The sequence below is a fragment of the Chrysochloris asiatica genome, unplaced genomic scaffold (assembly GCF_000296735.1).
Source record: "Chrysochloris asiatica unplaced genomic scaffold, ChrAsi1.0 scaffold00231, whole genome shotgun sequence".
In the NCBI taxonomy this organism is placed as follows: Eukaryota; Metazoa; Chordata; class Mammalia; order Afrosoricida; family Chrysochloridae; genus Chrysochloris; species Chrysochloris asiatica.
In genome coordinates, this window is record NW_006408749.1 from 840,494 (window position 1) to 865,530 (window position 25,037).

Consider the following 25,037-nt stretch of genomic DNA (forward strand, 5'->3'; position numbering starts at 1 on the left):
CAAGGGACCAATGAACAGCTACCAAAAGAAAAGAATGTCCACACCTTTATCTCAGTGGTTCTGCCAGGCGTCTGTGGCTGCTCCGATCCTTCCCCCGCGTGGTCTCACCCAAGATGGTGGCTCCTGGAGCAGCCGAGCATCCCGGACTAGATAGCGATAGATTTCTTGCTTCTGCCACAAATTCCCCCCGCTGTAAGCCTTCCAACCTTCTAAATATTCCTTTATATATGGTTCAGAGTTCTGGGACCATCCCCTGAGCCTGCTTGGTCGGGTATTCTGTGTTGTTGTTGTTGGAGCTCTTTACTACACGTCCACCCAATCCGCCATCTTGTTTGTTCTCCCAGAAATGACTTTTGATATTAGCAACTATACCAAAGAATGACACTCTGCGGGCTCTCAGAATGACAGGCAGCAGTCCACAAGTCAGTTAAAGATGGGAGGAGAGGAATTGGGATTTTTAGACACTAAGGAGACCTTGAAGCACAATCAAGGGCTGACAGATCTGAAGTCTCTCCTCAGGGAAGTTCCATGGGTTTGCCTGACTGGGGCAGGCAAGTCTGGACCGCTTTTGCTTTCACACCAGGAAATACACTTGCACAAATAGCTGTGGCACCAGAAAAGCAAAGCAAAACAAAAAACCCCCACATCATCTTTCATGGGCTCAAAATGTTTTGTTTAACATCAGGGAGCTGGCTTTGGACAGTCACCAAAAACCACATCTCTGTTCTCTTGCTTTCTCAAGGGTCCTGAGCCTGAAGGAGGAAGTTAGCCAGCCCTGATATGGTTTAGAACCCAAACCTCATCCTTCCCTCTCTTTTTCATCATTTGATAAAAAAGAATGAGATAGTACCTGATAGAGCTGTTGGCTTCTGTCCATAGTAGGGGTGTGAGTGGAGTTACAGGGGAAGACAGTATGAGAACAAGCAATCTGGAGGTCTGTGGATCCCACTTTCTGTGTTTCTTTCTTAACATGCTCAGCTACTCTGAGGGAGCAGGTTCTAAGAACTAGAAACAACTTAGCACTCATCATCATTAATAATTTAATACATTCTCTTGGTTAAGGATTCCTGCAATACAGAAATATAAAAATCATAGCCTGAAAGTCCCCCCATGCTATTTTGTAGGGGTGGTCATTGCTATTAATAGTTTGGGGTATGCTTCTTTGACCTTTTTCTCATTTAAAATACAACCAAAAAATAATAATAGTAACCAAAAGAGACCTACAAAAATTCAAGACTATACCATGCTTATGGATAGGAAGATTTAACATTGTGAAAATGTCAATACTACCCAAGGTAATCTATAGATATCATGCAATTCCAATCCAGATTTCAACATCATTCTTTCAAGAGATGGAAAAATGAATCACTAACTTTATATGTAAAGGAAAGAGACCGTGGATAAGCAAAGCATTACTAAAAATAAGAACTAAGTAGAGAACTCTCAATCCCTAATCTTCAAACCTGCAATACAACCATAGTATAAAACAGCCTTGCTTATATAGATTTACCTCATTTAAAATTTAAGATGTCCCCAACTTTTTATTATAAATGTTTTCAAGCTGGTTGAAGACTTGAAATAATAGTATAGACAACAGAGACTATCTATATATAACTTCCAGGTATCAGTGGTTCTCCATATTCACTTTCTACCATCATTTCTCTATCTGTGCAAGTTTGCTGAATCAATTGAAAGAAAGTTGCAGAGATCTTGACATTTCAGTTTTAAGTACTTCAACCAGCAACTCTGAAGAATAAGGACAGTCTCTTAAATGCCCACCATACCATTATCCCATTCAGGAAAATTATTAATATTGCCATCTACTTTTAATAACTTATATTAATATTCCTTTATCTCAAGAATATCTTTGCTAACTTTAAAAAAACAAAACAAGATCCAACCAAGGATCAAGTAGTACTTTTGATTGCCCCAGCCCCCTACCTTCTTATTCATTACAGTGACACTAGTATCAATAGCATGACTTTATAGTTTTCGTATGTATAGGAATACAGAGGTAGAGAGTTGGCGTTAACCAGGAATGTGGTTTTGCTAGGCAAACAGGAAAAAGGGAAGAAGGTATCAGGCAAGTTGAAGAATATGTAGAAGGAAATGCTGGGTAAGTGGAGAAGTGAAGACATAAATTTGGTGAGGAGACAGTAAACAAGTGGGACGGTTAATAGACTGTAGGCCCTGCGGATGTTGTGAAATAGAGTTGGGATAAGAGAAAGAATGCATTGGATCACATGGCATAGAGCTTATTGAAGGGTTGCAGGTATCGGTAATGCCAGCTGTGATTATGCGAATAAGAGGCTGTGGTGAGATGGAGATAAGATCTTGAGGGGAATGGAGGTCAAAGCATTGAGAGACCAGAATGTTGCTAAGTGTTGAAAACGCAGACATTTTAACAGAGTCATGGAAAGAAGTGATAGGGAAACCAGAGTCAAGTCTTCAAAGGCTGACGGAGAATCTGTGCTTTGGGGTGGAGTCGGTAGATGACTAGAATTACAAGTGGTAGTCTGGTCTCATGACTTGAGATTGAAGTCTGGGGAGTGGTTTGGAAGGATCCAGAAAGAATGATCCGGAATAGACAGCAAATTAAAGTAGCAATGAGGAACAAAGAGAACCTCTCCTGTTCTTGTTGTTAAGTGCTGTCAAGTTGGTTCCAACTCATAGAGACTCTGTGTAGGATTTCCAGGGAGCAACTGGTGAGCTTGAACCACCGACCTTGCAGTTCAAACCGACCTTACAGGTCAACGCATTAACCCACAGCACCACACCAGGACTCTGAGCCCTTCCCAGCTCTCCCATAAGGAATTTATTGGAGGAATAACACCCACCACTTGAGAAGCTATGCTATTGTTGAGTGCTATTGATTCAGTTCCAACTCATGGTGACCCTGTGTAGGGTTTCTGAGGAGTGACTGGTGGGTTTGAACCTATTGACATGTGGTTATCAGTTCAGTGCTGATAGTGCAACACCACAAGTCCTAGTGTGGTGCTGCACTATAAGCAAGGGATAGCAGTGGCCTCAAAGGAGAACCAGGTTTCCTCTAGGGTAATAAGGTGAAGGGACTGTTCAGAAAAGAATTGGAGGTTATGGGGGTTATTGCTGGTGATAGTCAGTGGGCTTGGGCTCTAGAAAACAAAGTGGACCCATTCAGAGAAGGGAGTAGAGATGAAGTTAGATTTGGGGATAGACAGAGGCATAGAGGAATTAGAGTTCAGGTGTTGGGGGTGACCTGGGAGTCAGGGTGACTGAAGTTGGGTGTAGGGTACAATGGCATTGATGATCTCCATGGAAGAATGTGGGGGCACTGTCAGTGCTGTACCTTGGGAGGAAGGAGGTAGGGGATCTTATTATGATCGGAGCCTAATGTTTCAAGCAATCTAACACAGAGGCATGGAGAACTTAACCACTCAGCTCTTTTGGTTCCAAAAAAGGTGTTCATTTTGATGTGAGAAAAAAGTTAATGATTGTGTAGCTGAAAACATTTTTTGGACTTTGCATTACATTGACATTAAGACATTTCTTTGTACAGCCTTAGGATTCCCCAGCAGAAAGATAACCATGATGTATACATTCATTCTAAATGTTCTCCTGGGGGAAGAATGGCATTTTACAGATATCGTTTGTAAAATGGGGGAAAGAGGGTTGCAGTGGGGCGGCGGGAGGAAGTTCTTGGCACTGGGCACAGATTCCGTGCTCAGTAAAGACAAACTGTCTGATTCCCTCTGCCTTATTGAATGCCCTTTGCTCTCTTGCCTGCTGATTCTTTCTTGGATGTTACTTAACTTCCTTATCTGTAAAATGGGGATGATCATAATCCCTACTTGACTGGAAAGTTGTGATAATTTAACAAGATTTAAACCAAACCCACTGTCCTCCAGTTGCTTTCATACTCCTAGCAATCCTCTGTAGGGTTTCCGAGATTGTAAATCTGTATGGGAGCAGACAGCCTCATCTTTCTCCCGAGGAGCAGCTGGTGGATTTGAATCGCTGGCCTTGCAGTTCGCAGTCCGATGCTTATCCCACAGCGTCACCATGCCTCCTCAGTCAAACAAATTGTTGTTGCTCGTAAGTTCTGTCGAGTCTGTTCCGACTCATAGTGACCCTGTACGAGGTTTCCGAGGAGCAACTGGTGGGTTAACTGTCGACCTTGTAGTTGCAGTCAAGTGCTTATCCTAGAGTGCCATACCAGGTCACTATAGCGCCACAACAAGCCCTTTAAACAGAGCTTCCGTCTCTCTCCATCCATTCATTCGTGGAAGTTTACTTTGATGGAACTGCACAGCATACAATGAACCCTGATGTAAGCTGTGGATTTTAGTTAGTAATATTAATATTATGGGTGTGGCATTGGTGTGGTCCTGTGGGTTACTGTGCTGGGCAGCAAAGCCAGTTTAAATGGCAAGGTCGGTGGTTCAAGCTCACCAGCTGCTCTCTATACAGAGTTGCTATGGGTTGGAGCTGACTCAATGGCACTTAACAACTACAATTCTTTCATCAGTTGTAACATTTGTTATAGTAATGCAAGATGTTAATAATGGAAACTTGTGGGGAGTGTGTATTATACAGGAGTATCTGTGTCATATTTCTGATCCTACAACACCACACCAGGACTCCATTATGAGTCTTGGGTGAATTAATATTTAACAAAATGCTTTTAATAGTTCCTGGCACAGAAGATGTACTCTATAAGTGTTTGGCATTCCTAGATGGTGCAAACAGTTAACACACTAGTCGGTTGACCAAGACGTTGGTGGTGTGAGGCCACCCCGAGGTGCCTTGGAAGAAAGACCTGGCAATCTCCTTTAGAAAAATCAGCCATTGGATACTATGGAGTACAGTTCTATTTTGACACACATGGGGTCATCAGGAATTGGAATTGACTTGATAGTAACTGGGTTAAAACATTTCACAAACATAAAGTGTCAGCATAATTATTTTCATTTTGCTGATGCCAAAACTAGGGTGAAGGAGGTTAAGTCCCTTGCTTGAAGTCCCAGATTTATTAAGTGGCTGAAACAAATCTAGAACCCAGATTTGTCTGACTCCAAGGTTTTTGCTCTCAACTGCTGTTGCTACACTGCCTCTTTGGACATGCCAACAGGCAAATTGCCTTCTTGGAAGGCTATAAGGGGTGGGAGAAGTAAGTGGGCAGCCTGAGTCCAGGTGGCTGTGAACAGCAACTGGAGTCTGAGAGTTGGTCCAGATACACACATTCTAGAGGACTGTTGTGGCTGATGGTCCCCTGCTTTGGTTCTCTGTTCCCTACCACAGGACAGTCTACATTCACAGGCCCAGTGGAGGGGAGAGATCAATTTCCTTTGGTATGAAGAGTTCTGTTTGCAACCGGAGAGCAGAACCTTCCTGGAACTCTTTCCTCCTTCCCTGTTTTCTGGGTAACCTCAGCAAGGCATTTAAGCTTTTGCATCACACTTTCCTCATTTTTCCAGTGAGGAGGGTGATAAGTTCATTGCTTGTCTCATGGGGATTTAATGAGAATTTAATGGGACATGAATATGAAAACATTTGGCAAAATACAAATAGAATGGGGCCCGAAAATTAAGTTAGTAGGATGATCACAGCCCCCCGCCCTACCCCACCACCACATACACAGGCCACATTACTTTGAGGGACTAGTGTGGGCCTCTCAGGCCTCCATAGCTATCTCATGTCATAATGCCCATTGTCAAATCCCATGACCTTTTCCAGCTGTTAGAGTACCTGTATTTTAACAAGATGGATAAGGAAGCTTGAAACTTCATCTGCTTTTGGGAGTGGGTAGTTTTTACATTTCCCTCTATGAGCATCCTCTGAGTCTCTGGGAAACTTTTCTTCTGCATGGATTTGTATTTCCGGGAACCAGAGCCACTGTCCATGGCCCACCGTTTTCCTAGATCCTATTCTGGGAGCTCTGCCATCCTTTGACTTGGCCTCCTATGTCTGGAAACCTCTATGCCTCTTCTCATTAGCGCACAGTCTTGGTTATGTGTGTGCCCTCTAGAGATCAGGGAGGCAGCTGATCCCTTCCCTTGGGTGTCCTTGTCTCTCTGGTTTCCCCTTGGTGTGCATTTGTGTTCCGTATGTGTGTTGAGGTCTGTGTGGGCCATAGAGGCCAGGCCTCTTGCCAACCGCTGAAGTTCTTTTCTCTCTCAAGAACTAAGTCACCTAGTCTCTCCCACGTTCTGTCTGCTTCTAAGCTCTTCAGCAAGATACCCATCCCAGGCAGAAACTGTGCTCTGGTTTGGTGATCCATTGCAGAGAGATGGAAAACGGGAGTCAGTGAGAGAGAGTGTGTATGCTTTTGCATGAAAGAACTTGGATCAAGGGAGGGTGGTGAATTTCTTTTTGGCATGCTATTTCAGAATTGGCCCAGCTGCCTGATCTTTACTCAGAAGTAGGACTAGCCCTGGACTGACCTCTAAATATTCAACAGGGAAACATTTTATTCTTAGATTTAGTTCCTACCCGACCAAGCAATCAGTTTTTTAATCTGGAAAATGGGTATAATGAATCTTTAGGATCTTCATGTCAAATGGGAAATAAACTTTTAAATCATTCACCATCTACTCACCAGGAGCAAGAAGTGACATAAGATAGTTTTATCAAGTATTTTCTGCAGAGTACTGAGTGTTGTTAGGAGTTTAAAAAAAAAAAAAAGTCACTGGTTTGGTAAATTTCAGAAGCATTAAGTTAAACGATCTTAAACTGGTTTGTTACTCATCTGAGTAGGGACCACTCAGATTCTTAATATGCTAACAAAGCCACCAACACGCATGGTTACCCTCCAAGGGTGGTGGGGGGTATATATGTTAAAGAATCGTTCTCAACATTTTAACCAAACCTTTTTAGTAGAGCACTTTTCAGAGATGATCTGTGCAACATACATGATCTCTGCAACATACACCTAGGTCATAAATATGTCCATTTCATCCCCCCTCTTAATTGTGAATGAAGAGGAACTGATGAAATGCATGGGACTGCTGAAAACGGGGGTCCTAAGATGTTCAACTTCTGAACCTAGTGAGATCTAAAACTCCTCTCTTCTCTCTTCCTTACAGCTCCCCTTTGAATTGGAAATTTACTACATTCAGCATGTTCTTCTTTACGTGGTGCCCATCTACTTGCTGTGGAAAGGAGGTAAGGCCAGAAAAACCCATTCGCATGCCACCCCACCCTTACTCCCTTCCATTTCCGAAGTCACCTACCAGGGATCTTGCGCTAGTGTTTGACTGGCTTGCACTAGCATGCTTCATTCTGACAACAGGCAGTAGGAAAATGGACATGGATGGGACCTGCAAGGAGTCTGGGGTCTTTTGAGAACCAGCCCTTGTGGGTGAGCATGATACTGCTAATTGCCTGTCATAGGACTTTGGCTTTGGGCTTTTTGTGTTGGTTTAGTATGGAGATCTCTACCACTCTTTAAGGAGCTCTGGTAGCATAGTGGTTATGAATCGGGCTGACCTCAGGGTCAGCAGTTTGAAACTACCAGCTGTTCCGTGGGAGAAAGATGAGGCTTTCTGCTCTCCCCAAAATTTACAGTCTCGGAAACCCTGTACAGGGTCGCTATCAGTCAGAACCGACTCCACGGCACATAACCACCCCCTACTTCACTCAGTATGCAGTACAGAGTAAAAGGAGTGATCGAAGTCACTTAGTCCTCTCATGAGAGGGACCTTTTGCTTTTATACATTGTAAGGTTCTTCTCAAAACCAACAATATTGAAAGGGGCAAAAGCTCAGGGTTTGGGGGATTATGGGGTTGAGGGTAGAGGCCGGTGAAAGAACAGTGACTCCATGTAAGATGAACCATTGAAAACCTTCATTTGGTCAAGAGGGAGACACAGAGCATAGACAGGAAGTTGATTCATTTGTGACCTCACAATAACCCTGAAGTTGTACCCTCCCTCTACTGTGTAGTTATCCAAAGGGGATAGGAGGTCCTCTCTCTGTACCCTTTAAGCCTATGTTGTGAGAGTCATTCTCTCTCAGTATTCTTTTCTTCCTGGAAAACCGTAAAACTGGAAGATAGTCTTAGCCACGAGCTTCTCCCTCTTTGATGCTGGGCATTTTCTGGGAAACCGTCCCAGGCAGAAGGGGTTTCATCTCTATTGCACTAAAAATGGTGTAGGGCATGTGGACCCTTGAACCCACTGGAAGATGGTTTAGGGGTTCTGCTAGGTTTGTCTACTTCTTGGTTTATGCTTTCTTCGTCTAACTCGAATTCTGGTAAACCTTCTGAACATGCACTGTGAGATACTCTCCTAGAGTTCTCAACCAGGGACGTGTTAGAGGATGGATGCCATTCATCTCCGTGGAATATACTTATCGTCAAGTGCCTTGCTCCTTGTACCTGTATTTGTGGTGTGGTGCTGTGGGTTAATGTGCTGGACGGCAAAGTCTGTTTGATCAGAAAAGTCAGTGGTTCATGCTCACCAGCTGCTCCTCGCTATGGGTCGGAACCAACTTGATGACTCTTAACAACAACAACCTCTAAATATTCTTGGAAGCTGTTTTAACCCTGTGTAGCCACTTGGGGGCTCACACTGTCTAAGAGCACTTCCTTTTAAATTGCTCTAACAGTACCTCTCCTCTAAGCTGGTGTGGCACTGTAGGATAAGCACTCGACTGCAGTGTTGGTTTGAACTGCAAAGTCATCAGTTCAAATTCACCAGCCACTCCTCAGAAACCCTATACAAGGTTATTATGAGTCGGAGCCAACTCGATGGCACTTAACAACAACAACAACAAAGTCCAATATCTGAAGGTTGGTACCATTTCTCAGCTCTACTCTCTGTGGCACAAGGAAGCAGCCTCCTAACTTTCAAGCCTGAGAGATACAGTTATTCTCCATTGAACCAGGCAGACAGGCTCTAGGCTCTGACCACTTATTGTACATGGGCTCTGAGTATGTGTTGAGAGGATTCCTGAGTTCCGGCCAAATGTGTGTGGCTATTAGTTAAACATATTGGTTCTCTGGGGGCAGTTATAAAAATCTGTCAGATAGTTGGGCTAGACTCGTCTGATATGGAAAATACCAAGCAGGAAACCCCTTCCCCCACAACAAAAACCAAGCTGGGAAGTCATGCCCTCTAGAAGTGGCTAATATCACCGAACTTTGTTAGGGAGAACTAAGCAAGGAAGTAGGTGGAGTCTTGGTGTGGCGCTGTAAGATAAGCTTTGAACTGCTAACCACAAGTTTGGTGGTTCAAACCCACCAGCCTCTCCTTGGAAACCCTATACAGGGTCACTATGAGTCAGAACCAACTTGACGGTACTTCAGTAACATAGTGGTACTTAACAACAAACAACAACAATTAAGGAAGTAAGGTTAATTCCAAGTAAGTCTTAATTCCAATTCATTTTTACTGTTATGGATTCTTTCCCAGCTCCTGTGGTCCACGGTCCTTAGAAGAAGATAGAATAATAGTAACAATAATAATACCCACAGTAAATATCCCTGACTACTTTTTATTGAGTGCTTCCTATGTCAGAGATACATACTTGGCATGTTTAGTGTATTTTCTCATTACAAATAGCCTCGGTCATCCTCCTTTGGCAAGGCTCAGAAAGGTTAGATACCTTGCCCACAATCATAAGGAATAGAGCCAGAATTCAGAACTCATCCTAGATTCCCTCCAAGACTGGTTCTTTTTCCCATATACCATACTGTCCTGAAGGATAGACGCCTGTCTTCAAACTACATCAAATTGTGAGTCCCTCCCCCTCATTCAACATGAAACATGCCAGAGAAGGTACTGTAGAAGTGTAATTTGATTTCAGAAGCCTAGTCTACCTTTTTCCTTCTTCTCTAGGAAGATAATTTAATCTTTTTAGGGCAGATCTTATTGATAGCCCCATTCTCTAACTGATGGGAGAAATGATGCTTTGTTACTGCTGATAACTCCTAGGCACCGTAGCTCAGTGAGGATTTAGCTTACAGGGCACCTTGGAGTGATTTAATTGAGCAGATCTGTGGCTCCAGACCCTGAGGCAGACATTCAAATGCTCCCACAGGACTTGATGGGTCCCATCATCTTCTATCTTGCCTGCACTGAACTGTGGCGAGGCCTCAGCTATCTTTCCAGCTCTTTGCTACCATCTGCTGTTTGCTTGAGAAAACTTTGAATTTCCTAAGGCTGGTTTCTTCTGGGCTCCTAGGACTAGAACACACAGGCCTTGCAGAGGGGGAATGGATCAGGAGTGAACAGTGGGAGGAGTCTTCTTGTTGTTAAGTGCTTTCGAGTTGGTTCCTATATAATGGCCCTATATAGGGTTTCTGAGGAGCAGCTGGTGAGCTTGAACTGCCAACCTTGTGGCTCAAACCAACCTTGCAGTCCAATGCATTAACCCACAGCACCACACCTTTGTTGTTGTTGTTGTTAATGTGCTTTCGAATCAGTTCTGCCTCATAGTGACACTATATAGGGTTTCTGAGGAGCAGCTGTTGAATTTGAACCGCTGACCTTGTAGTCGAATATGCATCCTACTGCACCATACCAGGACTCCCCTGTAAACCAAGATAACTGATTAGTTTAGAGCTTCTGTTCCCTAAAAGTCTTTTACATTTTCTAGAAACATACGGCTCAGGGATTTGTTTTGTTTTGTTTTGTTTTAACCTTATGCAAGATAGCTCTCCTATAGATACCTCCCTGATCCAGAAATCCTATGTTTCTGGAAGGTAAGGCCCTCCTTGAGCACATAGTGCCTCTTTGTGGTTTGGGGCTGGGGGAGTGAAGCTTCCTGGGAATCCCATTCTTTCCTCATTCCTGCAGGCCTTAGGCACACCACAGACTCCTTTCATCCTCTAGCTTCACTCTGCTATTCTCTGAATTCCTCCCACCCCATTGCCTTTATCCACCTGGAGCTATATTTCTGGTGAACCACCCCCTCACCCCCCCCCCAACACACACACACACAAAGTCCTTCTCCTTCTTGCCTAAAGCTCCCTCTAATGGAAACTGCTCTATTGGCCCCGTCCGCTACGCCTCCCAGCTCCCCACTGTGTCTTCTTTTTTTGAGCCTGCCATGCCAGTTTAATGAAATGAGTAAATTTATAGCTTTACTTGCATGTAGAAAAGTGTAGAATAGGAAATAAGTAGGTATAAAACAGTTGTATGGCAGAATATCACTTTTCAAATTTTATCCACTTTAAAAAAATTCAGTTACCTAGAAATAATTGCCTCTAGTTTAGCACATTTAGCAGCTTGGACATTGAAAATACTATTTCAAGTCTGTTTTTATAATGACTGAGTAGAAAGTCAGAAAACTGTGCCATACATGATCCGCTATTACCATGAATCAAAGAACCACAGGACTTCAGCTTAGGCTACAGAAGGCTTAAGGAGCTCTGGTAACATAGTGGTTATGAATAGGGCTGCTAATCTCAAGGTCAGCAGTTTGAAACTACCAGCTGTGCCGTGGGAGAGAGATGAGAGTTTCTGTTTCCATAAAGATTTACAGCCTCGGGAACCCTATGCAGGGTCGTTGTGAGTCAGAACTGACTCCACACAGAAGGTTCATGATGCTACATCGTTAGAGCTTGAGCAATCATTCTCTTCATCCATCTGAATGTAACATTGAATGTGGCTGATTAACACCCGCAAGACCCTGATCATTCAGGGCCAAGAGACAATATTAAAAAACCAACCAACCAAGAAAACAAAACCAAAAAAATCCTAACATTAAACAACAACAATTAACAAAACTCATTTAGTCAAGAACATGGTCTTTAGAACTGAGCTAGCCAATAGGACAGAAAATGAACTAGGAAAGCTTCCAGGTTTATAAGGGGGGATTTTTGTAGACATTAGATTTTGAATGATAATATAAAATTCATGTCCTATATTTTCCCCCTACTTATCTTCCTATTAATTATGAGACATAAGATTTCAAGAGACTTTTCCAGTTATTTGATAAAGGCCTACCTAGCATGAACCCCAAAGAAGCACCTAATGTGTTTGCAACAAATCACAGTTGCTCTTCCAAATACAGTCCTTATTGCTGAGTTGACTGTAGTTTCTCTTCCACGTCAGCTGCTCTCCTGGAACTTCAACTCAAGGGGATGGCTACCTATTCCATAGGAAGAAAGAAGGTTAGGCCCATTTGCAAATCTAGTTCTTACTGTTTCTTCAAGACCATTATTTCTTCTCTACATTATATGAACCTGCATTCATTCCCCTTTACCATTTTCTTTTCCACTTTAGTTCATCGCTGCCATCACCTAACCTGTTGGTTACTTCCTCCACAGTCTTAAACGTCTTTGGCCAAAGGCTTGCAATATTTCCATTACAACTCCAGCCACCATCTTGAGAGGCGTCTAATGAGGACCACTCATCCCACCCAAGCCTTTTAAGTTTTGAGCTTGTTAATTGCAATGGCCTTTGCATTTCATTCTCATCAACTACCTACTCCTGGACACTGTCTTCCCTTAAAATTCCTCTATCTCATAGCATAGGTCTCTGTGCCCCTCTCTTTGATCCAAATTTCTATTCCCTTCAGCTTCCTTTCTTCCTACTTCGCCTGCAGCACCATGGCCCATTACTGGAACTGTCTTCTCAGCAGTTCCTGAAAGTGTCTCATCTGTTTGTGCCTCTAGCAGGCATCAGTCTGCATGCAATCCTCTTTCAGGGTACCCTGTCTTGTCCTAATGGGGGAAAAAAATCTCCAGTTATTCAGATTGGGGCCACTGAAATTTGAGTTGGGACCACCCAGTTATAATTGTGGAGTCCTGTTGTGGTGCTGTAGGATAAGCACTGGACTGCTAACCTCCAGGCCAGCTATCCAAACCCACCAACTGCTCTTCACATACCCTCTGCAGGGTCGCTTTGAGTCATAACTGACTCAACTGACTAAGAAAACTGAAGCGTTCAGGTGGAGATTCCCTCAACTCTTTCTCTCCACTTCTACAAGTTTCTTTATCTGTACTCTCCAAACATTCCTCCCTCTCATCCTGTCCCTAACCGGTCAGACCCTATGTGGTTACAGCACTTTCCTTGTACCTCCTGTATTCCATCAATTGTTCACTTGGATTTTCAATCCCTTCTTCACTACTGGCTGCTCCTGGCTTTGTACCAAAAAAGGTGCCCCCAACTCTTGCCCATTCTAAAAAAATCTCCCAACCCCCTACACAATCCTATCATTCATCTTCTTTTCACAGATAAGTATTTAAAAATAATAGTCTAAGTATTTCCTAAGCTTCAATCCTTAAGCTACAATAATGTTTGTCATATCTATGTAACTGTCTATATTCTTTGTGCAGTGTTGTGGTGTTCACTGAGTAGGTTCCGACTCACAACAACCCTGTTTATGGTTTTTGAGAGTCACTAGTGGTTTTGAACTGTCAACCTTGCAACTAACAGTCCAGTACCACACCATGGCTCATCTATACGATATATTTCCTTAATTCTATTGATTTAAAAAAAAAAAAACACACCTCAAATATATTGTTTTTTAAGATGAGCTTTGTAATATCTTGGAAATCATGGGTTTGATATATTGACAGTGTATTTTAGTACATATTAAAAACATAACTTTTAAAAATGCCATGCTTATCTGTTTACGTCATGAGCAAACAGTAACTAACTTTGGGAAACACTTGTCTACATTTGATGAGTCTATCTTCTCAATCACCTTTTATCCCTCAGAGTATGACAATCTGACATCTGCTTTCACCCACCTCTTTATAGAAACTTTATTTCTAAAGATTGCCAATGAAGTCGTCCATATGACCAAACTAATTACCAATTCTCAATCTTTATCCTACTGGAACTTTCTGTTATGTCACATACTGTTGAGCATTCTTTTTTTTGGAAAGCTTAGCTCTGTGGCCTTCCAAAATCTCCCTCTCTCTTGCTGTGTGCCCACCTCTCGGGCCAGACCTTCTCCAGTCTCCTTTATGAATGCTTTTCCTCACCCTCTGAGATGTTGATTTTACCCAGTTCTGCCTTAGGGTCTCTTCCCACTGTAATGGAATCCTGGTGTGCGCTGTAGGATAAACACTGGACTGCTAACTGCCAGGTCAGCCGTTCAAACCCACCAGCTGCTCCTTGAAAACCCTAGACAGGGTGGCTATGAGTCAGAACCGACTGGAGGGCACTCAACAACTCAGTCTCATACTCCTGGCATGGTCTCATGAACTTTCACAATTTCAACTACCTGTCCACATAGTGAGGAGTCCTGGTGTGGAGCTGTGGGCTAATGCGTCAGATTGTAAAGTCGTTTGAACTGCAAGGGCAGTGGTTCAAGCCCACCAGCTGCTCCTTGGAAACCCTATATAGGGTTGCTATGGTCGGAATCAACTCAACGGCACTTAACAACAACAACAATCCACATAGTGATGGCTACCAACCAAATCCCTGTCTGTAGCCAAGACTTTTTTCATGTTGTTTTAAGTGCTATTGAGTCAGTTCTGACTCATGACAACCCTATATAGGGTTTCCAAGGAGCAGCAGGTGGGTTTGAACTGCCTGCCTACCTTTTGATTAGCAGTCCAGTGCTTATCCTACAGAACCACACCCCGACTCTTTTTTTCATGATAATCCAGGTTCATATAGTCTATTCATCATCTCCACCAGAATAAACCAAGTACACCTCAAACTCAGCCTCTTCATACTGTACCCGTTTTCTTCCAAATCAACCATGTTTCTCTTCCTTTGCTTCTTGCCAAATGGCACTACCCAGTCACCTGAGCTAGAATCTGTGAATCATGCCTATCCCCGCCATTCAGTTCATCCATTCATTTAACACAGCTTAGCAAGTGTCTGGACTAGCCATGGGAATGTCTGGATGAGCAAAAATCTATTGACAAGCACTAGACCGCAAGATTGGTTTGAACCACAAGGTCAGTGGTTCAAACTCACTAGCTGCTCCTCGAAAACCCTATACCAGGTCACAGTGGTTCAGAACCAACTCGACAGCACTTAACAATAGCGTCTCTCTTCTCAAGGAGTCCAAGTGTGGTGCTGCAGGATGAGCACTGGACTGCCAACCGAAAGGTTGCCAGTTCAAACCTACCAGCGGTTCCTTGGAAACTCTATGAATAGGAACCAACTCGACAGTAATTAACAACAACAACAACTCTTCTCATAGAATTTATAGGTTATTAATCAAATAATCACGCAGCGGAACGTGTAATACAACTGAGCTAAGTACTCTTAAAAGAAAAGTGGCTTTATGAGAGGTTATATCATAACAAGATGGCCAGTTGGAGAGTTTGGGAGAGAGTTACCTGAGGAAGTGATGTTTAGGTTGAGATCTGAAGGATGAGAAAGCAAGCAGATGATTAAGGAAGGTGAAACTTTCCAAACAGACAAAAGCAACTAGCTGGGGAAAACAAGAGATGAATGGAATAAAATCCGACCCAAGGGGCAGATACGTTTGGCTCTTTCAGCTCGTTTCTGTTAATTGCCTGGCAGTCAGCTCTGACTAATGTGAAACTCAGAACCCAGCATTGCCCGGTGCTATGCTAGCTTCATGATTATTGGGGTGCTTGTTAGTCCATCTAATGGAGGATGGCCTTCCTTTTCAGTGACCCTCCGTTTTCCCAAAAATGTCCATTTCTAGTGCTTGGTCTTTCTTGACACCAGGTCCTATGTTAAGTGATCTGAAGTCTCACCATCCTGGCTTCTAAGGAATATTCTGGTTGCCCTGAATGCCTCCTTTTGGAAATGAGGAGTTTCCAAAAATGCATGGAAAGATAAAAAATTCGTGGAAAATGGAACCGAAAGAGAGTGGATTTTTGCCATGACCTTTTGATGCTCACTTGTATTTCTAAGATTGATTGGTTCAATCTTCTGGCAGTCCACATTCAATATCTTTTGCCAATACTGCGATTTGAATGTGTCTTCTCTTCTGAGATCAAGGGGAAGCTAGGTGCCCTAGTGGCACAATGGTTCAATGCTCAGCTGTTTACCAAAAAGTCAGCAGTTCGAACCCACTAACCACTCTGCAGGAGAAAGGGATGGCAGTCTGCTTCCGTACAGACAAAGCTTTGGAAACCTCATGGGACAGTTTTGTTCTCCGTTATTAGGGTCACTATGAACCAGAATCAACTTGGTGACAATGGGTTTGGTTGGGTGTGGGAAGTTCTTAAGCAGCAGCATGCACTATTTTACCTATTGCAGAATTTATTTACATGGTTCAAAATTCAGAATACCAAAAGTCATCCTGAGGAAAATCTCCTTTCCACCCTTTCTCCCCAGCTATCCAGTCCCCTCTACAACCCTGTGAAAACCACCCTTCTTTAAAATCTCCTCCCTGTGAGAGCTAGAACTCAGTGGAACTGTCTTTTCAGGACTCAAAAATGTGCCACTGTCCTATGGCATGTTTTAGTGGAAAATATTTGAGTTGTCCTTCTCTGACAGGTTTCCTTGTACAGGTTTCAGATCCTGCAGGCATACGTAAATGAAACGATTTTCTTTTTGTCCTCTTTCTTAAAACATACATCCCCAAATAAGCATACTATAAAATGATACTATATGCTACCAAACTGTTCTGTTGTTGTTATTGTTTTGTTTAGAGTGGTATTTCTTAGCAGTCTTTCCATTGAGCCTATAGAAAATACCTCATTTTTTCCCACAGCAACAGAGTATTCCATTGTATGGATGATAAAATACAGTCATTAAAATGACCAGGCTTTGTATAATGTTACTATGTGCCAGACACTGTTTGAAGCTCTTCACAAGAATGAGCTGATTGAATCCTCAAAGCAACCCTGTTATATACTATTATTTCCATTTTATACATGAGGAAGCTGGTGCACAGCTAGTAAGTGGCAGACTCAGGATTGGAACCTCAATAAATGTTGCTTAATGGATTTTGTATTCCCTCCTTTACATGCATGTCTCCTTTAGGCTCCATGACACCCCTCTCTCCTGGTTCTCCCCTTGGCTGTTTCTCTTTGGATTTCTTTGCTAGGCCCTCCCCAGAGATTTTGATGGTCTCCATCCATAGATCTAGAAGCACCTCAAGTACGTACTTCAAAAGGAACAATATTTGCAAGCAAACTCTTCTCCAAGCCCGATCATCTGCCTCTTCCTCTCTTTTCTGTCTTGGTAAACGGTTGCACCATCCCTCAAGTGCCAAAGTCAAAGACCTGGGCAACATCTTGGACCAATTCTTCTACTTCATCCCTTATACTGAATCAGTTCAGAAGTTCTGATAATTCCGATTCTCAAATAGCTATTTGCCTCTTCGCTCTATTCCCACCCAGTCTTATCTCAGGCTCTCAACCTCTATTGCTGTATTGTCAGAACTGTTTTCTCTCTCATCTCTCATATCCCTGCCCCTGTGACTGCTCTCTTTCCACCCAGTCTGTTCTCTATACAGTCCCAGGAATCATCCTTCTAAAGAGAAAACAAGTCTGATCAGGTTTTGCTCTGCTGCTTACAAAGCCCATGTAGTATAGGATAAGGACCAAACTCCTTTCCATGGTATTCAAAACCATTTACACTCTGACCCTTTCCTGTCTCACTGACCTCACTTCCCACCACTTACACTCCAGCCTCTCCATTACTTTACATTCGAACAGAACAAATCAGCTGACAGATTTGCCCATGCACACACTAGCTTCTGTACCTGGAACCTGGTGGATTCCGTGTCCTCTTTTATAAGCTGTCTCAAGGATGTTTTCTCCTCTCTGGAGCCATCTCAAACTCTCTTAGACTGCACAGTTTTCTTAATGTTCTTGTATTTTTTATGCCTTGAGTAGAGCAACGGTCATAGCTGTTCACCTCTTTCACCACTAGGTGGCAGTAGTCACGTCGGTTCATCTTTTCAGCAAATAGACACACAATGGATGAGATACAGTTCTCTTGGCTATGGTAATGAGGAAGAGGGAGAAGTCTGTGAGGCCCCAGGGTTCTGGCCTGGATGATTGGATGGGATAGGATGCCATTAACATGAAAGAGTCCCAAAAAAGGAAGAGCATGTTTTACGGAGGACAATGATTTTACCTGAATTTGCTGGCATTGCTAGGTTGAGATTCCAGTTGTTAGTTGGATGGAATATTGTGGCGGTTGGGTTCATGATATGGAATATCTAGAAAGTGAGGGAGTTTGGTCTTCAAGGCAGAGTTTTGGCAATTTGGCCACACACTTTGGTCTCCTTAGGTTTCTGACCAAGAACAGGTCACAAAGGAAACCTCTACCTACTGCCATCAAGGTGATTTTGACTCATAGCAACCCTCTATAGAATTCCCAAGGCTGTAAATCTTTATGGGAACAGAAAGCTTCATCTTTCTCCCGCAGAGCGACTGGTGGGTTTGAACTGCTGGCCTTGCAGTTAGCTGTCCAGTTCTTATCCTACAGCCTCCCCAGGGCTCCTTAAGGAGAGCTATAGCAGAATGGGAAACAGAGTGGCACTTTATGATTAGCTGAACAGGCCCACAGCGCCTCCAGAGCAGGGCTTCTCTGCCCAGCTGGGCCAGGGCTTGTTGCTTTCCCCTCATTACTTAATGAGCTGCTTACTGTGTAACCTGAGAATGAATCTCAGGCAGCTGGGTGTGCAGAGCAGGCGCCATGTCATCTTGTTTCCCATTGAGTCAGAGGCCCAGAGAAGCAGGCCTGGCTGCCCAAAGCAAGGGGCTCTCTCTACTCAGATGTACTCGAGGAAAAGTGAATGCTGCCCAGGTTGCAGCTGGACAGCCTGGTTTCAAATCCTGCTTCCTTCACTTACTAGCTGGTCAAGTTCCGTAACTTCTCTGTGCTTCCATTTCCTTATCTGTAAAATCAGAAGGGTGGTGCCAATGGTTAAGTCACCCAGCTGTTAACTAGAATGTTGGATGTTTGAATCCACCTAACAGTATCTTGGAAGAAGGATCTGTCGATAATACTTCCACCAAAAAAATCAGCCATGTTTGTGTGTGTGTGTGTGTGTGTGTATGGGAGGGTGGGGGACAGTTCTACTCTGAAACATATAGGGTTGCCGTGAGTTAGAATTGCTATTTCCTGATAGGATTATGGTGGTGGTTATGTGCTGTGGAGTCGGTTCCGACTCATAACGACCCTGTACAGGGTTTCCGAGGCTGTAAATCTTTATGGGAACAGAAAGCTTCATCTTTCTCCCGCGGATCAGCTGGTAGGTTAGAACCGCAGTCCAGGATCATAGTAAGCATTAAATGAGGGACGTGGTGCTGTGGGTTAATGTACTAGACTGCAAAGCCGTTTGAACTCTTAGGTCGGCGGTTCAAGCTCACCAGCTGCTCCTTGGAAACCCTATACAGGGTCACTATGGGTCAGACCCGACTCGACGGCACTTCACAACAACAACAATATATATAAAGCTGTTACAGGAGTGTCTGACACATAGTGTCGTTTGTGGAGACAAGTTGCCTGTATTATTAGTATGGTTTTTGTTCATTATTGTACCATGACCCTGCCAACTACTAAAATGTGGTCCAAGCAGTTTCTCAGGCTCTGAACAGTCCCTTCAGTAGGTCTTCATCCTTTGGAGATGAGCTTGTGTGGGGGAAGGTATAGTGGAGCGGAGAGAGGGGTCTCCTCTCCCCACAAGGGAGTTTTGAGGGTGTTAGGACTCCTGGTGTAGTGCTGTGGGTTAATGCGCTGGACTGTAAAGTCAGTTTGAACCACAAGGTCTGTGGTTTAAGCTCACCAGCTGTTCCTTGGAAACCCTCTACAGGGTTGCTATAGGTCAGAACTGACTCGACTGCACTTAAAAACAACAACAACTCTAGGTTCTGGTGTGGCACTGTAGAATAAGCACTGGACTGCTACCAGCAAGGTCAGCAGTTGATACCCACCAGCTGCTCCTCAGAAACCCTATACAGGGTTGCTAAGAGTCAGAACCAACTTGACGGCACATAACAACAACACAACGGTGTGAGAGTTCAAGTGGTTGATTATGGGGATCCCAGCAAAGCCGTGAGGTTAGGAGCGAGCTGCTGACCAAGGAGGAAACCCATGGGGGAAATAAGGGGGGATCCAGGGCTCAGAGGTCACGAGGTGGGCTGTGAACACACACACACACACACACACACACACACACTCACAGAGTCAGAAAGCTGAAAGTCAGGGAGGTGGTGGTCAGATGATCTTGAGGTAAAGCAGTGTGGGCTGATGACAGAAGCTAGGATGAGGGTAGTGAGGGAGAGTAGATGTGCAGACAAAGGGATGAAGGTTCAAGAAGCCAGGAGGTTAGTGTGTTCTAAGGGACACCCGCATGGATGTCAAAATTACCTAGAGAGAGGTGTAAACAGAAAGTGTAAGCCAGGTGATATTGATTCTGGAAGACAGTGACTGACAGTTAAGGAGGAGCTGAGTCGTGAAAGTAGAAGAGGGGAAAGAGTGAACTTTTTGAAGTACTAATGGAGGGGGCTGTGTTGGACGAAGTGCAGCCAGAGTGCTCCTTGGAGGCCAGGATGGCCAAACTTCATCTCTCATACTTCAGACATACTGTCAGGAAGAGAAGGAGTCGCTGGAGAAGAATATCATATTTGGTAAAGTGGAGGGTCAGAGGAAAAGAGGAAGACCCCCAGTGAGATGGATTGGCCAAGTGGCAACATCAATGGGCTCAAACGTGGCAACAATTGTGAGGTTGGCCCAGGATTGGGCAGTGTTTCGTTCTGCTGTGCATAAGGTCGCTCTGAGTCGGTACCGACTTGATGCCACCTAACAACAACAACAGCAACAACAATGGAGGGCTAGAGGAACCTTTAATCCCCTCCACTTTCTCTCCTCAAACAAAAACTTGGTATAGAAATTGGTGTTTGTGTTGCCTGATCATTTTCCCAGTTGTCGGCTTGCTTGAGTCATTGTTGTGACCGCTGTGTATTTGAGTGTCTTTTCCACCTAGGGGGCTCATCCTGCAGCAGTATATTGGACACTATTCTGTTGTGGACCATTGGGTTTTCGTTGGCTAATTTTCAGAAGTAAATCACCAAGCTTTTCTTTCTAGTCCATCTTTTCAGCTCTGCTGAAGCCTGTTCACCATGGATGACTCTGCTGGTCTTTGAAATCCCAGTGGCAGAGCTCCCAGCATCATAGCATCATGCAAGCCACCACAGTTGGACAGACTTACAGACCGGTGGTGGCACTGTCAGGATACACCACGCATTGCTGTTGAATTAATTACAACTTACAGGGCTTCTGAGACTGTACATCTTTATGGGAGCAGACAGCCTCATCATTTTCCCAAGGACAGGATGGGTTTGAACTGCTGACCTTGCAGTTAGCAGTCCATTGCTGAATGAATTACGCCACCAGGGCTCCTTGCTGGCTGGCTGGCTGGATGATTAAGAACAGCCTCTACTTAGCAGTCAGCAGGTGAAGCAGAGGAGAATGAGATCTCATTAGTGAGATGGGTTTGGAAGGAAGTTGGGGCTAGTAGAGGAGGGCTTCACGCCTAGCTCTGGGATCACAGCTTGTTCCTAGTCTTCAGGATGGTGAGGCAGCTCTAGAACTCTGAGGACCACCCTGAACTCAGAAGACCACCCTTTCTGCATCTCAGTGATTGCTTTTTAGGACAAATATTGTATGAGACTACTATCATCAAAAGTTAAGAAAAGGTTTTCTTGCTAAAAGAAACATTCACTGATGGTTCCCAGGATTGGGAGGGAAGGGGAAATTATTCACGGGGTACAGGTTAGACACATGTTAACTTGGGTGATATGAAGCCAGTAGACAACACGAGGGAGGTTGGCAGAGAAAGATGATAGTAGCAGAAGATGCGGGGGCGGGAGGGAATGCAAGTGAACAGAGGTAAGTGCTGTTAACTGATGGCACATGGAAGGGAACGCAATCATTGGAATGACAAAGTCATTTGTTGAATGTGTTTTCTGTAAAACTTCGCTCAATTCACAATAAAAAGTTGGCTTATTGCGGTTGTTTTATTAGGCTGGGTTCTTAACCTGGGGTCCACAAGTAGGATTTAAGGGGTTCGTTACTTTCTAACTAAACCTGCTGCCATGGAAATCAATTCTGACTCATAGGATTCCCGAGACTGTAAATCTTGAAAGGAGCAGACGGCCTCATTTTTCTCTTGCAGAGCAGCTGGTGGGTTTGAACTGCCAACTTTGTGGTTAGCAGCCCAAAGCCAAATCCACAGTACCACCAGTGTTCCTTTTCATTAACTTGGAAGGGGGAAAAACAAAACCTTCCCTCCCCCCCCCCCCACTAACCTTTATCTGAAATGTAGCAGATGAATGTAGGCAAGCAATCGTCAGTGGTTTTAGCTATATACCTGCAGCTTTGTTGTCAATAGCAATCACAGGTGGCTTACGATCACATTACAGTAGTTGCGGACATCTCAGGATACTGTGCTGTTTTTGTCTCTCACTGCTTTGAAGTTGTGGTAGTTATTAGACCCGCTGCTAGATCATATTACTAAGTCCGTTAATATAGGAGCACGTAATTATTATATTGAAAATCTGCGTAAGTGTTTTGATAGCTGTGTTTTTATATAACATACTTTTCAATATAACATCCTTTTTGAGGCTGAGTTTTTTATTTTATTCCTTTAAAACATGGTTCTGAGAATGCGTTCTTCGGTCTCCATGGACACCTGGAAGATTAAGTAGCTCTGCCTCAAGGCTGCTTAGAAATCCCTTCCTGTTTCACTAGAGGGCGCTCTTGTGTCGGAATTGGTGACCAGTGGAATTCTCAGGCTCCACACCAGTAAAAGAAGGTTGTTTTGAAGTAGAGGTAATTCAGATGTCCTTTAGGGACATTTTAGGAAGCTGGGGTGTATGAACCCCACTGGTGTTAAGTGGGAAAGCCACTTCTCTCTTGAGTGAGCATTAAATGTATCCCCTGAAGGAGGAGAATTGGAATTAAGTCCTTGTGCTAGTTTGCAGAAAAGCCACAGCACTTTGGCCATAACAGCCAGAAGAGTAGTTAGTCCCAAGCTACTGACTTCAGGGTCCAAGCTGTCTTCCTGTTGGGTTAATCCATGGCCTCTCTTGTCTAGCTGGCTTTGGGAGATTGTGAACGTTCTCCTATTTCGCTTGCTTCCCTTGCTTCCCAGATTGAGTTTACAGGTTAGAAGAGGGCTAACCAAACCATATGTGAGGTACATTGGTGTGTTTTGTTTAAAGCAGCCCTTCTCTCTCAAGTATTCTCATATGCCGTGAACATTCTTATGCCTACAGTGCTTCTGCAAGAGAGGGGGTGGCTGGGATTCTCCCATGAGAAGGAAACTGATGCTTAGAGATGTTTTAGTCCACACTTGGTAATAGTAGAAACTAGGACCTGGTCCACCCACTGCATTCTTTGTCAGCTCAGTATCCTTACCCTGGTGTGCTATTGGCAGAACACTGACTCTCATGGATGGAAGTAGGCCTTTAAGTCGCCTTAGCCACAGATTGGGTGGGCTCCCCAGTACATCGGGATATAATGTGTCAACAAGATGGACCCTTCCATACACATACCAACCCAAGGCATGCATGCTCACTTCTTTCGCAGTAAACATACTGGTAAAATGCCTGGATGAGAGTAACCATTCTCAGGAGTTGAGAATGGCAAATTCAGTATCCGGTATAATCTTGGGGTTATGCCACACGGACATGTACAAGGGAGCTTAAAAAGTTTGTGGGGAAAAAGAAAAAAACAATGAAAAGATAATCTGATGTTTCCACAAACCTTTTGAAACCCCCTCGTATACCTTCTGGGTAACTGAGGCTTGCCAAAGCTAGAATTGGTGGCATCTCATGTAGAGGGCACCAGAGACGGAACTGAGTGCGTTTGGGGTTCAGTGGCAGAATGCTCATCTTCCATGCAGGAAACCTGGGTTCAGTTCCCAGGCAGCACAGCTTATGTACTGAACAGGTTTTAGCAGAGCTTCCAGACTGAGGTAGAATAGGAAGAAAGACCTGGCGAGCTATATCTGAAAAGCATCCACAGACAACCCTAAGGATCGATCACATTGGTCTGAGCAGTATTTTGTTCCATTGTGCATGGGGTTGCCATGAGTCAGGGCTCATTTTGATGGCAGGTAACAACCATCACAACAATAACAACCAAGTTGTAATGGCATTGTATCAGGAACTCAACTTGTTCTCTTTCCTGTCTCCTAACCGCCTCCTTTTCCAATGTTTCCCCACTCCGTAAGTGGTAGTGCACTCCACCCATACCCCAAGCCAGAATTCTGAAGACAATCTTTGATCCTTCATTTTTGTACATCCTACATGTCCAATCGGCACTAAACAACAACAACAACAACACATGTCCAATCAGTAATCAAATCCTGTCAATTCGACCTCCTGATCATTTCTCAAGTTAATGCCCACCACATGTTCCCACTGGAGTTCAGATCAGATCATCCCTTACTTGCCACTGTTGTAAGTGCTGATGAGTCTGTTCCGACTTGTAGCAACCTGGTCCAAGGAGTAGCTGATGAGTTTGAACCACTGACCTTGCTTACTTGGTCTATTGCAATAGCCTTCTCCCTGGTCTTTCTGAATCTAGTATCATCTGGTTTCAATCTGCAGCCAGAGTGCAAGCTCAAGTTGGTGCTATTCAAAGCATGGTTCATGGACCAGCAGCACTGGAAGCTCTTGGGAGCTAGTTAGAAATGCAGATTCTCAGGCCCTCCTTCAGAAGCTCCATTTTAAATAAGAGCCCAAGGGGATTTAAATGTAGACTAAAGTTTGAGAAGCTCTGGACTAGAGCTTGATTCTGATCACAACACAGCCCTGTTGAAAACCTTCAGTGCTTCTCGTTGCCCTTAGAATGATGTCTGAGATATCTCATGCAGCAAGCAGAATTCACCATGAACTTGCCCTTACCTAATCTCCTGCCTCTTCTTCATTCCCACATGATGGCCCAAAGACACTTAACTATGTAAAGCTTGGAACATACTGGGCTACTCGCTATATTCGTCATTCTTTGAAACAAATATTTATTGAGCCTCTACTTTGTGTCAGACACAAATCCTTGCTCTTTGGAGCTTACAGTCTTGTGGGAGGAGACAAACAGTAAATAAATAAATTATACATACATATATATATATATGTTGGTGTTGTTAAATGTGGTCAAGTCAACTCTGACACATAGCAACCCTGTATAGGGTTTCCAAATATAT

The 25,037-nt window shown here is 43.8% G+C and overlaps 1 protein-coding gene across 1 annotated transcript in view; it reads left to right on the forward strand.

Moving 5' to 3' along the window:
• TMEM164 (transmembrane protein 164) overlaps positions 1–25,037 on the forward strand; it is a 244,194-nt gene that overhangs the window by 163,109 nt on the left and 56,048 nt on the right. Inside the window, exon 5 of the mRNA XM_006873237.1 lies at positions 7,065–7,143. Within this exon, the coding sequence (XP_006873299.1) occupies positions 7,065–7,143 (79 nt within the window). The remainder of the gene's footprint in view (positions 1–7,064; positions 7,144–25,037) is intronic.